Source organism: Otolemur garnettii, unplaced genomic scaffold, assembly GCF_000181295.1.
Source record: "Otolemur garnettii isolate 467f Iridium unplaced genomic scaffold, OtoGar3 scaffold00006, whole genome shotgun sequence".
Lineage (NCBI taxonomy): Eukaryota > Metazoa > Chordata > Mammalia > Primates > Galagidae > Otolemur > Otolemur garnettii.
The window spans coordinates 20,957,399-20,971,930 of record NW_003852401.1 but is presented as its reverse complement, the minus strand read 5'-3'; the positions used below and the strand labels follow the sequence as shown (position 1 = coordinate 20,971,930).

The following is a 14,532-nucleotide window of genomic DNA, read 5'->3' as shown; positions in this document are numbered from 1 at the left end:
ACAGGTGCCCGCCACAACGCCCAGCTATTTTTTGGTTGCAGCCATTATTGTTGTTTGGCGGGCCTGGGCTGGATTTGAACCCACCACGTTAGGTGTATGTGGCTGGTGCCTTAGCTGCTTGAGCCACAGGCGCCAAGCCATGTCATGGTCTTCATTAGCTGGAAAAGTGCTCAAGGTCAATAAAAGATGCTCTTAAACCAACGTTCAATCAATTTTCCTTTTCATAATGCAGTATTTTTCATTGGAAGCATCTGTCATGCTTATTTGAAAACATAAACAATTATAGCTAAAATAGTAAGCTGTGTTTAATTTAACCCTCGCAACCTTACAAGGTAGATACTATTATTACCCCATTGCATAGGAGGTACTGAAATCACAGAGAGGTTAAGTAACTTAATCCAAGTTAAGTTAAGAGTTATAAGCAATAGAGCTGGCATTCAAACCCAAGTAGCCTGGTTTCAGAATCCATGTGTTTACTATGCAGATTATTGGCACCCACCTAGACCCACTGAATCAAGGTCCCCGAGGATGAAATCCAGGAACCTTAATTTTTAACAAAGGCATCAGATTATTTTTATACTACCTGAAGTTTGAGAACCATTGACATAACTCTTAGGAAAAAGTAGCACACATATGGTAGTCCTTTTTTAATACACAGTCGTCCCTCAGTATCTGTGGGGGATTGGTTCCAGGAAATCCCTCCCTGTAGATAACAAATTCTATAGATGTTCAAGTCCCCTGATATAAAATGGTGTGGAGTGTGCATATAACTTACACACATTTCCTCCTCTGTATTTTAAATCATCTCTAGTATGAGTACACCAAGTATGTGTACACAGTAAGTTTGATGTGAATAGTTCTTATGTATTTTTAGGGAATAGTGACAAGAAAAAAGTCTGGACATATTCAGTACAGACACAACTTTGCAGGGGTATATTTTCAATCTGAGGTTGGGAATCCATGGATGTTGAGCCCACAGATACAGAAGGCTGAATGTATACACAGAAATAAGCCCAATCCACCATTTGAATGCCAACAGTGCATATTCTAATTAGGGGGTGACGTGATAACTTTCTCAATTTGAGGTATTAGATACCTCAAATTAGGTGTGTATATAAACATGGATTTTTCCTGAAGCAAACAGGGAGGCAAGTTCAATTTCCAGTTTAAAAAAGTCAACAAAAACAGTGTCAAACTAAAAATACGGAGGTCAAACCAGGATTTAAAAAACTCATTTGAACTTAAAAAAGAACACGGAACACTTCAATACTTAATCCCTTACTCTAAGCATTGTTTTCTGTAAATTTAAAGATAATCAGCGATTTGGCAAACAACTCAGATTTTTTTTCTTTTGAGACAGAGCCTCAAGGCTGTCCCCCTGGATAGAGTGCTGTGGCATTGCAGCTCACAGCAACCTCCAACGCCTGGGCTCAAGCGAGTCTCCTGCCTCGGCCTCCCAAGTAGCTGGGACCACAGGTGCCCGCCACAACGCCCGGCTATTTTTTGGTTGCAGCTGTCATTGTTGTTTGGCCGGTCCGGGCTGGGGATTCGAACCCGCCATCTTAGGTGTACGTGGCTGGCATCTTAGCCGGTTGAGCCACAGGCGCCGAGCCACAACCCAGATTTTCAAAGACATCTACTATCTATCAACCAACAGCTTCATTATTTTCAGCAATAACACATTTCAGAATGAATAACATGAAGAAAATCTTTTAGCTAAATATTTCTATAAAGTATTTTTATGTTTAATACTAGAAATGTGATATTTAAAATGACTTGAATAAAATGAATAATTTGCACCATCTAAGGTGCTAAATATGTTTCTAGAACTTTTGGAAGGGAAATTCACTTTATTATATAATAATCAGTCTTACATGTAGAGAACCCTCAAATACAGTTAGCAAACAACATAAAATTATTTTAATTTTCAAAAACTCTTAAGTTTTGCATTTAACAACAAAATTTACCAGTGACTAATCCCATCTCCTATTTCATTAATGGGCTTATTTGAAGCACACGACCTACTCCCCTGAGAAATAGTTACCAATTTTCTTTATGAGTAATACCAAGGTATTCATACTGTAAACTAGGCATAAGAACCACTGTTTTCATGAGACTATTCATCACCTCTAGCCACACTTTTTCTCTCCCTCAGGAACCTTAAGAACCAGGAAGAAGACTATTTTAAACAGTTCAATCTAGCAAAACATGTACTTTTGACCTTAGATTTCTGGGAGTGGCAAGTGAATGGTCAATAACTAAAAGCAACACTAAGACAGTATTTTTCACACTATTTTACCCGTGACCTACGGTCAAAAATACATTTTACAATGTATATCCTGTATATACATACACAACTGAAACCAAAGTTTCATGAAACAATATATGTGACTATATATATTCATACTGCTTTATGTGGCATACTTATTATGCCACATTCCGATTAATTTTGTTAGCTTAAAAAAGAAATGGAGATCATGCAATCCAATCCACTAAATTGATTTCATGCCTTACTAATGCCACCTGCAATTAAAAAAGAAATTGTCTATGAAGCCTATGCCACTTATTACATGTAAAAGTCCATCCACTAGGATAGCTACGGAGAAAATGCTAATAGGCAAGATTTGTCCTAAGATTTATGTTCCCAGGACTGATGCTTTGAGACATTAAGGGAAAAAATGAGTGGGAGAAACAGCAAAGGCTAGTGCGATTATCAGTGGAAACATATGCTGATACAATATTAAATCATTAAATAATATAATTTAAAATCACATTTTTATATTGAATATGCTGGAACCACAGTTATATATTAAAAGATTTTATAAAAATGTTTTTAATCCATCCTATAAAATGTCATTAAAATACTCTATTCTAAAATATTGAGAGATTGAGAGAAACATTTCTATTTTCTTCTTTCAGTGTTGATTTAAAAATATTGAATTTTTACCAGTTAGTAACTTTTATAAAACATTCCCTCAAACATGATTTTTACTGAAAATAGATATGTTCATAGTTTTTGGATATATGTAACCATTAAACTCATAATGTATATTATCAATATTTTCATAGTTATCGTCCCTTTATTTTCATCTTGACTTGAGACTCAAATTTATTTTAACTTCACTTTTATCATTTAGAAATTAAACATGACCTCATAAAATTTTTGAAAATGGATTGGACACATTAATATGAAGAAATTTTTAAAACAAGTAGAATAAAATATCTTTTATAAAATAGAAAGTAAAAAGGCATTATTTAATTATAGTGAGATTATCTGCTTATTCTTATCACTATGAACAAAATCCTCTTCACTTAATCATATGACAATACTCACGTCTTTATTCTTTTGGCAGAAGTGTTTAAAGACCATCTCAATTTACCTTCACTTAATATTCTCTCTGAAGCTCACATATAGCTAAGACTTAAAAGATTTGTAGCTTATACTAATCAATTTACCATTTCTACAGTTCTCAAATAAATAAAAATGGATTACCTAGGCAATATTACCATGTTCAAATCATGCTCTGTCCTCGGAAGAGTTTAATTTACACGTTTGCTTTTATATATAAAATACATATACACACACACCTATGTAATATATACATATATTTCTATTAAATTACTTCTATAAACTTAATATAGGTTAGCATTTGAAAAAAACCACAGAGGTTTTTGACTATCAAGAAACAAAAATAGAGGTACAAAATTGTGAAATATTAGCAGATTAAATGTTGGCTGTATCTGCACTTACTGGGGAAAAAAGTCATTGTCAGGAACATTTCATTAAAAATATGTGCTACAGTTTCTTGGAATTCAGCCAGTCTCTCGAGGAATGATACAAACACTGAAACAAAAAATTAAACTTAAAACTTTGAGACAAAATTGAAACATTTACCTGAAATTCTGGTACAGTAGGTGATTTTGTGACAGTTTTCCTCTTCTTTGTGATTGCTTTTTTAGATATGGATTTTTTTCCTTTCAAGATTAAAAGAGAAAAGCTTCATAATGCTGTTTATAGCACTTCATTAACAAAAACCAAATTATACAGAGCCTTGAAAGTTAAACTATAACCAACAGATGGCTGCTAGTGACTCAAATAAAAATGATGAATCAAAACAAGCCCCAGTAAAAACAAACATTAAACTGTAACAGACATATTAACCAATATTGTTTTGTTTATATATAAGAACCAAATTATTACAATCCCCAATGTGTTGTATAGTATCTGAATTTACTGGAGTAAGATTAAGCAAAAAAGTCACATTACTGCTGCTCAGCTGAAATCTATATTCACAACTTAAAATGCGACTACAGGGAAAGAAACCTTACCTTAAAAACAATGACTTCCACAGTCAGGAACTTGCATAACAACTATACCTGAAGATTATGGTCTCTAGCCAACCTAATGTGAAAATCCCCTACTTTGTAGCTTAGGAAACAAGATTTTTCTACTTCTTCAGCTCTGCATGCACCTAATGGGCTGCCCTTGGCAGTAATACTCAATATCCAAAGTTTTATAAGAAGGTAAACATCTCCCTTTAAATTGTACCTAGCTGTCTGTGGAATCAGAAATCACTGGGAAAAATAAGTCCGAGATTCTTAAAGACATCCAATTCATAGTATACATTGTAGTATATCCACTTTTTTGTATTTAACTTGACAAAAAATACATACGTGCACAAAACTTCTCTATTGTAAGGAACATCTTAAAGCAAATTTTTCCCCAATGTATAATTAGCAAAATCAACTCATAAATCAATTATTATTCAACAAATACTACATAAAAGACATTGTATAATTTATGAGGACAACTAGTAATTAACATGCAAAAAGCTAAGACTATAGTACTTGGCACTATGGTAAGTGATCAATAATGTTACTGTTATCTGCTTTAGCTGAGCTATAGTGAGAAGAGTCTAAATGGAAAATCTTTATCTTTTCACCTTCTTCAAATTCTTTCTACTTCCTCTTAGTTGCTCTTGTATATGTCCTTTCTAAGCTACCACTCTCTACACAGATCAATGAATATAATATTTGTTTGTCTTCCTTACTATATTGCGAATTATTGGCATCAGAAGTCAGAAATTTGGCCAGTTTGAGAGTAAGAAAAGGGGGGTAGATAGTTTACAATTCTGAGAGTCCATTTAAGTCTATTTTACAGTGAGGAAAACATTAACAAAGACTCTAAATAAATTTATCATAGAGTTTTAACAATATAACTCCGTGGCAGTAAGAAGATTAACATTTATTGAAAACCTATCAGATACTTGGTAAAGTGATTTCTATAAATAACCTCATTTAATTCTCAAAACAACCCTCTCAAATAGGTAATATGCTGCTGTAATGTGGGATAACAAAGACAAAAAGATTAATTAACTTACTCAAGTGTCACACACTAAGTAAGCACCATAACCAGGGACTCTAACTTCAAAGTCCAAACTTTCTGTTATGTAATTCTACCTCAGAGAAATCGCAGTTAACATTTATTGATTCCTACCATGTATTAGGTTCTATGTTAGGTACCATGCATTCCTATTCTAATTAATCTTTACACAACACAGCAAAGTAGGTATTATTTCATTTTTCAAAGATAAAGAAACAGGCTATAAAAGAGAAAGAAACTGATAGAGGACCTGTGGCTAATATGTACCTAGAGCATATATTTTGAAACTACATCTGTCTCACTTCAAAGCTATGCTCTTTTTATGGTAAAATACTGCATTCTTTCAAATTCTTTACAGGGATATAATCTGCTTCTGATTTACTTCAGAGCATTCCTTTTGATTAGGGTTACAAGATTTGCTCGTTCTTTGTTATCTAATACTGTATTCTCAGAAAAACAATTTGAGTAAAAATGTCCTTGTATTCTTCAGTAAACAAAATCAATGCTTACATTTTAATTAAATATTAACATTTTAAAATGGAGCATGAGATACTATACAGCCATTATTTGGTCATCTGTTTTTGTTTCAGGAAAAGATACATGGAGGTCAAGTTACATACTGCCCCCCAGTGGGCTTCCATTTCCCCTTCACATAACTTGATCACATCCTTGGCCTCATATTCCCAACAGCCCTAAGTCACTCGGTTGTATAAAACTGAATTCTCAAACCTAAAATTATGTTGAAGTCACTTTAAGACATACACAGAATTTCAACACTATTCTTCAGCTTAGAACACAGACGTGCAAAAAGTGTCAAATTGTGCCTAGAAAATGCATAAGGAAACATAATTATTAATGAAGTTTAATAAATCTTAGTAATTAATGTTACAAAAGGACACCCTAATGAGGCTTTCTAAAACACAGTGCTGAGGACTTAAGGATGCTCACTGAGAGGAAAAATTATAATGAAAGATATATTTTATACCATAACTGAGGCACAAAACCCTAGTCTTATAGAATCTGGAAATGTACCTCTTACTAAAGAAATGAAGTATCATCACCATACCAACTTCCCTTTCCTCAGTTTCTTACTTTTCATCCTTACCTCTCTTCCTCACCTGGTTATCCTGTCTGCACTCCTTGGTCCATTGGGCTACTCAGTCTTTCACTTAAATGCCTTCCTAGATTTAGCCTTCCCTTGTTTTAAAATTATCCCAGTAGTAAAAACATTACTCTCTCAGTGTTTTCACTTTAGGAATTTAATAAATGATTGGATACTAAGACTAAAAGTAAAAAACCAAAGGCGTTTGTATTATTAAACAGTGAACCCAGAAGTGCTGAGAATACAGTTACAGAACGAGACTCTAAATTTGACTTTTATTTACTAAATGTATATGCTTTCAGCTAACATTTATATTCTATAGAAGTTTCTGAAATGTCTCCCCACCCCAGTTTTCTGCTCTTTTATTTTATTCCCCATTTATGTTTTAGCTAGATATATGCATGGGCACAAAATCGCAATTTTATTACATTGATATACTGTGTTGTGGTGAAGTCACGGCCTTACATGCAGACATCACGCACTGTACCCACCAAGTACCTTCCATCACCCAGTGCCCCCTACAACTCTTCCCAGTCTTCACCTGCCTATTGTTCCACACTTGGCTTCTATGTGTACACATTTTACCTCTTATTTATAAGTGAGAACATACAGTATTTGTCTTTCTGTATTTTGAGTTCACTCAAGATGGCTCCCAGTTCCATCCATGTTGCTACAAATGACATGATTTCATTCTTTAATAGCTGAATAGTATTCCATTGTATATATATACATATTTTCTTTATTCAATCCTCAATTAATGGACACTTAGGTTGACTGCATGTCTCTGTGAATAGTGCTGTGATAAACATGAGTGTAGGTATGTTTTTTATATACTGATTTCTTGTCCTTGGGTAGATATTCAGAAGTGGGACTGCCAGATCATACGGTAGTTCTATTTTTGGTTCTCTGAGAAATCTCCATACTGTTTTCCATAGAAGTTGTGCTAATTTACATTCCCATCAACAGTATATAGGAGTACCCAGAATGTTCTCTTAACTAATTTAACCTTTTAAAAATTCTGATTTCCCTTCTATTTTCCTTGTCTATCAGCAAATTTCTCATCATACTAGTTAAGTCTTTAACCCTATTACATACTTCACTAACTCCTGAACATCATTTTCTTTATTCCCTTTAAAAATTGTCAATCAGTTGCCAAATTAAGCTACTTACTGCAACATCTCTCTCAAAATGAAACTTTCTTCTATGAATGTGATAGGAAAGTAACATAGTTATACCTTATCTGGATTTAGAATTTTCTCTTCTTAAAGTTGTCTCTTCCCCCTTCATCTAACTCCTGCCAAATTCTTTTCATATCTCTTTAACAAGAGCTATTATCCTAACAAGATCCTTTTTCCTAATCCTGCCATTCACTAGCTATGTAACCTTAGACAAGTAAATAAACCTCTCCACACCTCAAATTCTTTAAATTTATAAAATCTACATAGTTAGAAGTAATGGTAGCATTTTTTTGAAGATTTCAGGAAGATGAAATGAAATAATATGTATAAAGACTTAGAACCATGCTTGGCACATAATAAGCATAATACATAATAAATAATAGTATTTTTAGGAAAAAAGTAGAAGGGATAAAAAAAATAAAAGGACATAGATTATAGTTAATCGTTTCACTCTCTTATGTCTTGGAATCTCCAACTGGTACTCTTAAAAGTTTATCCAGAAAGACACAAAATTAGGTTTTATAGTGCTATCAACATTAAGAACTATATAACCTTTTCACAAATATGGCCCTGGAAGTAATAAAACATTGCAGATACATTACTTTCTCAGTCATTTCCTATAAAGGACTTGCTTTTTACACATTTATCTTACTTCAAGTCATTCACTGCACTGGACTCCTGATGCAATTATTTAAAATAGCACTGCATGCCTAGAAAGATATTACCCCTAAAGGGCATACTCCCATCACTCAAACAGCTTCTAAAACCTTAATTTTCCTCTTTAAGTTATATTAATTTTTTCAATCTTGCTTATTTATACCTCGGTGCTTTTGCTCATTTTTCACCTATCCAATCTCCACTTTCATCAAAGTTCTTCTTTCTCTGTGAAACCTTTCCAGACTACCACAGTACACGCTTATTTTCCTCTGCTTGACTTTATATTCTGTTGTCTTTACCTGTACTTAACTGTTATTAAGTTGAGGTTATTGATCATGTTTAATCTTAGTTTCTTTACCTATAAGAGAATAAGACTGTCTTATTACTTTAATCAGTTTAGAAGCACCCCTATAAAATGATTTGGTTGAAAATAATGACTGTTTGATGGGGGAACCTCAAAATGGTTGAAAATGAATAACTTAAAAAGTTGTAAGCTTTTTGTAACTGTTAATGTATCTCTAATCATTTTTGTGTTTTTTTCAGGTTTTATAAAAAGTCCTTTAGTTTTAAAAATTTCTAATTCATTTCAGCCAATTCTACCTGCTCTATATAATTTTAACAGTGTTATTAACTAAAATCAACCAAATGTCCAATAAGGTTGGAGGTTGATTAAATTAACTACAAAATACATGCTATAGAATCCTATGCAGCCTTTTAAGTGCTTCTTCTTCATGTAGAGAAGTACTTGCTGAATTTGTCTGCTGAGTGTTTTCATTCACTTGCCTAAAATTGGACATGAAACCCACAAATTTTCTCTGTGATCACCAAACACCCAGAACTTTGATTTAAAAAATGTAATAGTACTTTATTTGCTAACAATATAAATTCCTTTTAATCCATCTTTTCTTAACACTGTTTTTATTGACCTAGGGGGTACCTGTGGGCCTTGGAGCCACAGCCTAGATCCTTGAGTGTGGCCTTTTGACTGAATACAAATTTTACAGAACAAATCCTTTTAAAAAGCCATAGCAGTGTCTATTTTATACACAGCACCATAAATCATAATTGCTTTGAACATGAAAGGAAATGTCATAAATACCTAATAAAAAGTTTTAGGTTATAATGGTAGTAATATCATTTATTTTAGAATTTGAAAATTTCTAATTTTAAAATATTATTTAATATTTTAGACTAACATTTAAAAGTGAACCTGCCAAATTCAACAAACTAAATTCATAGAAACCTAATGGATTGCTTGTAAAATTTAAAATGCTTCTTTCTGAAAATTACTGTAAAAAATTGCAGTATTTCATCACTTGGGTCACTGTGGACTACTTTAAAACTTTCAGTCCAACAAATTAAGCCTGTTTTTGGTAGGTAATATTACTACTTTATCAATCATGTGTTATATATATGTTTTAAAAGACATTTAATTGTATTTAATGATTTATATAACTGAAATATAGTACCAACTATATTAGCTAAACAAAAGATTCATTCCCCCATTTGGCAACTCATTAATGAAATCCATAAATACTGACAATGAGCCACAATTATAGTAAATAATTCTAATTCTTTTCCCAATCAAGCAACCTTTTATTAGGGGTAATAAAGTTAATCATCTGCTTTTGCCCCACCTATTCTCTTGATAAATGAGATATAAATTGATTAAAAGACCACAAGGAAATTAAAAACAGCAACTGATGAAGACTTTATAGGATTTTCTGTTGTCTTAAATTTAGTGAAAGACAAACTCACAAATTCTTTTGCAAAAATATCCTTCATGTCTTATTAGTTGATATTATTTTCCTCTTATATTTTACATTTTTCTCCATATGAACATACATGCTGAAAACAGAGCATTGAAAAATGTGTGACATGGTTAAAAACACTCAAAGATAATTAGCATTAGTTTAAGAAGCTAGCTGCCATGAACTTTAGTCCTAGAAATAATATCTTCTGATATTGGTTCTTTTTCCATTGCACTGTCTTGCCCTTAGCCTGGGGAAAAAAACATCCTCCATAAGTTATAGGAAGCATTATTTATGGAGAAATTGGTCCAGAGAAAGATAAAAAACATAATGGTCAAATATATTCAACTGAGAATTAAATTTAAACATACTCACCAGTAATTTTTGTTCATTCTTAGTAGTTAAAAACCTCTTGTGCTCTGGATTTTTTAATGATGGGATATAAAATAAAACTTGGCTCTTAAACGTACACACATGCATACGTGCATTTTATGTCAGATTGTGCATAATACATAACTGAAAGAACAATATGAATTATGCTTAATGTAATTCTTACCCATTTGTGTTGGCTTACCAGATTTGTGCTTCTTGTGTTTTGCTTTCTTTTTGATGATCAACAACTTATTCTGGATCTCAGGTTTGTAAGACTTAAATGCAAGAGAATGAAGACCTTCACGCTTTCTCTGTAAATTTTCATTTAAAACATCTTTCAATTTCTTTTTTTTCTTTTTCTTCTTTTTTGCCCTCATTTTAGTTAGTTTGAGTTTCTTGTGGCTCTGTAATGACTGCTCTAATAGAATATCCCTTACAACTTTGTGGCAGTTAATTTCTGGATGATTACTGTGACTTCCATTAACGTGTATTTGGCAAGATTTCAGAGTATTTTCTTTTAATGAAGCAGGTTCAGGCTTTATTTTGGAAGCTTCACCACATTTTTCCCTCTGTTCTATAAACCTTATTTCACCTGGACTGAGAGGTTCTTCAAAGCCAGTAACTTCCCCTGGACTCCCTGGTTTCTCTACATTTTCTTTATAACAATCAGTTTTTTTAATTTCACAGGGCCTGCGAATTCTAATTTCACAGGTAGATTTTACTTCCATTTCAACAGAGATGTCATGATTATCCAAGTTCATTTTAGCAGGGCAGCAAGCTGGATCAAAATTAATTTCCTGGTCTTTCTTGAAGGCAGAGGGCAAACCATCTCTACTACACCTATGTTCTCCATTACTTGTGCTAATACAGTCAAACTTCAATTTCTCCAGTTTTATTCGAGGTACTCTTTGTATTTTAATGGGTGGAACTGGAAATTCTGGGGCCTGAAAGGGTCTCTGTTTGTAAATCCGTACATCTGCACCACAAAACTGTGGAAAATGTACATAAGCATTCTCCAAATAATCATAACCAAGGATAACTTCCCTGCATTCATGAATAGGCTGTCCAAGTACAGCATCTTGAACTTCTTTTTGTGTTTCATACACAAAGTCGCAAAGACCCTTAAGTAACCATACTTTTTGGTAGAAAGGTAATTCATGAAAAGGTTTTTCTTCCAATGGATTAACTTCTCCAAGAACTTTAAAAAACTGAGGACACAACCCAAGTTTTTCAGCACAGTTATCAGGATTTTCAGTCTGCCCTACAGCAGTATACCACTGCTGAACTTTCTGTCTCAGTGCTGCTTCCCAGGTCTTATAAGGCAAAGTAGGTCTTCGATGTAAGGTAGGTCTGCGATGAGGTGGACTTAATAGAGAAGTCATTATTTTAGATAGAAAAGCATTACACTGAGGCATTAAAAGACAACGTTCCAATTCATAAAAGACTATTTCTGGCAGGTTCAGAATTTGTTGGGCTAAACAAAGGAAATGCCCAATAGCTGGAATTTCCCACATGGTCTCCATATAAGTTGGAGCTGCTTGAGCTAGAAGTTTTCTTTCCCACTCTTCTATTTCCTTTTGACTAGCTTCTTCTGCTTCTTTTCTTTCCTGTTCCCGAAGCCTAAAGAAAATTCAACAAATTACACTATTATTATTTCGAGTAGAGAGTATCATAAATCACTAAATTTTAACTGTGTTATGTTCATCTTTAGTCAAGCAGGCAACTGTTTCAGTTTTCAAAATCAGTACAAAGTATCCCACAAAAAATATCATTTATTTTTTAGATGAAGAAATGCACATATCACTTCATCCTGAGTTTTACTCAAAGAGGATTATTGCTGACATCATTGTCCTCAAGGTAAATGTCTAAGTTATAATGCCTATTAACTTTGTTAACTGAACAAAACACAGAGGAATTGGATTATAGTAATTCCTGGAGTAACATGACTTCATACAAGAGCTGTAAAATCTTTGGATCCTATAATTCTATTCCTAGAAAGTTATACTAAGAGAATAATTCAGTAGAACCAAAAACTTATGTACTTGTTGATGTTAACTGGAATTATATCATATAGGAAAAACAAAACTACACAGAAATCATACTATAACAATTGAGAAGTAAATTTGCTACATTATGTAGACTTAAAAATTAAAGTTATATATATCACACACTATATATAAACAAAAAAGTCAGACCATAACACTCTATTTAATACTACATAACAATAATGAAAATACACATATACTAACTTAAATAACTCCTATGTTATTGGGAGTATGACTGATTCTTTATCCTTAAAAGTTTCTTTATTGGCACTGCTATAAAAACTCCTTAATTAAAACAAATTAGATGAAAAGATAGGTATAAATCTTTGTGAACTTAAATGAGGCAATAATTTTTTAGATATGCTACCCAAAAACATAAGCAACAAAATAAAAAATAAACTGGGACTAATCAAAACTAAAAATTTTATTGCTTTTAAAAGGTATCAAAAAAGTGAAAAAACAACTCACAGAATGGAAGAAAATTTTTGCAAATGAAATCTCAAACAGGAGACTTGTGTACAGAATATACAAGAAATACTTACAAGCCAATAAAAAAGACAAATAACCCAATTTAAACATGGATCAAGAAACATTTAGAGAATAGATATTTCTCTAAAGATATACAATGAATAACAAGCACTTAAAAGGATGCTCAAACCTCATTATACACTAGAGAAATGCAAATCAAAACTACATTGAGATATTACTTTATAACCATTAGGATGGCTATTATAAAAGAAAGATAGTAACAAGTATTGAAAGTGGAAAAAGTAAAGAAAGTGGAAACCTCATAAATTATAAATGGTATAGCTGCTTTGGAAAGTTTGTTTAATCTCAAAAAGTTAAACAAGAGTTGCCTTGTAATCCAACAATTCTCCTCCCAGTTATAGACCCAATAAAATGAAAACATTTGTCCACATAAAAACTTATAAATGAATGCTCATAGTAGCATTATTCCTTAAAGAACTCCTATTAATAGCATGATGGGATGAATGCAGAAAGATAACGTCAAAAGAATCAAGGCATTATAAAGCACAGGAGAAAAAAAAAAAAAGAACCCCAAAAGACAACAGATAATAGGTTTAATAGGTAAAAATTATAGACCATAGGAATACAATGTTCAGAAAAACAAAACTGAAACCATTAAAGAGAGTAAGACTATAAAACATGTCAAAGTAGTTTTGAGAAAGAACTTCTTAAATGAAAAAATAAAGAAATGAAAAGCACTGCCCCTCAGATTTACAGCTACTTCCTCAACAGCAATAATGGAAGCCAACATACAACAGAATATCTTTAACATACATAGAAAATAATCATCAATATAAATTTCCATTCACAGCAAAAATATCTTTCAGAAAAGTAGACAAAAATAAAGATATTTCAGACAAACAAAAACTCAAATATTTGTAATTAAAAGACTCCATCTGAAGGATGCTTCTAGTGAAAAGACAGTGATCCCTGATTAAAGACTACAGACAAGAAAAAAGCAAAAAACTGGCAATATATAGGTTAATATTATATATTAATTGCCATATACATGGCATAAAATAATAAATTTTGTTTTGTGGCATTTAAAAAGTAGACAAGATAGAATTAAAACAAATAACAATAGCAAATAAGCTGGGCAAAATATGATTAAATTTGAAAGAGTTTCACAGTCTTTGTATTAATTTTTTTTTGAGACCAAGTCTCACTATGTTGCTCTGGGTAGAGTGCTGTTGTGTCATAGTTCACAGCAATCTCAAACTCTTGGGCTCAGCCTCCCAAGTAGCTGGAACTATAACTATAGGCACCCACCACATCACCTGGCTATTTTTTGGTTGTAGTTGTCATTGTAGTTTGGCTGGCTGGGTTCAAATCTGCCAGCTCCAGTGTATATGGCCGGTGCCCTAGTTGCTGAGCTATAGGCACTGAGCTCATCCTTGTGTATATTGAAAGGAGAGTAAAAATATTGATTAGCTAATGTGGCTACTAAAATATAATGATAATAATGGTAAAGATGAAATTACAACAGTCCCCTCAGAAATCCAAGAAATCCTCCATG

At 32.7% G+C, this 14,532-nt stretch overlaps 1 protein-coding gene across 2 annotated transcripts in view; it reads right to left on the bottom strand.

Annotated features, from left to right (window-relative positions):
• Window positions 1-14,532, bottom strand: part of KIAA2026 (KIAA2026 ortholog) — a 101,242-nt gene that overhangs the window by 34,246 nt on the left and 52,464 nt on the right. For both annotated transcript variants that reach the window (XM_003782894.3, XM_023508325.1), the window contains exons 3-4: window positions 10,646-12,063; window positions 3,896-3,975 (exon numbers count right to left, since the gene is read on the bottom strand). In XM_003782894.3, the coding sequence (XP_003782942.1) occupies window positions 3,896-3,975; window positions 10,646-12,063 (1,498 nt within the window). The remainder of the gene's footprint in view (window positions 1-3,895; window positions 3,976-10,645; window positions 12,064-14,532) is intronic.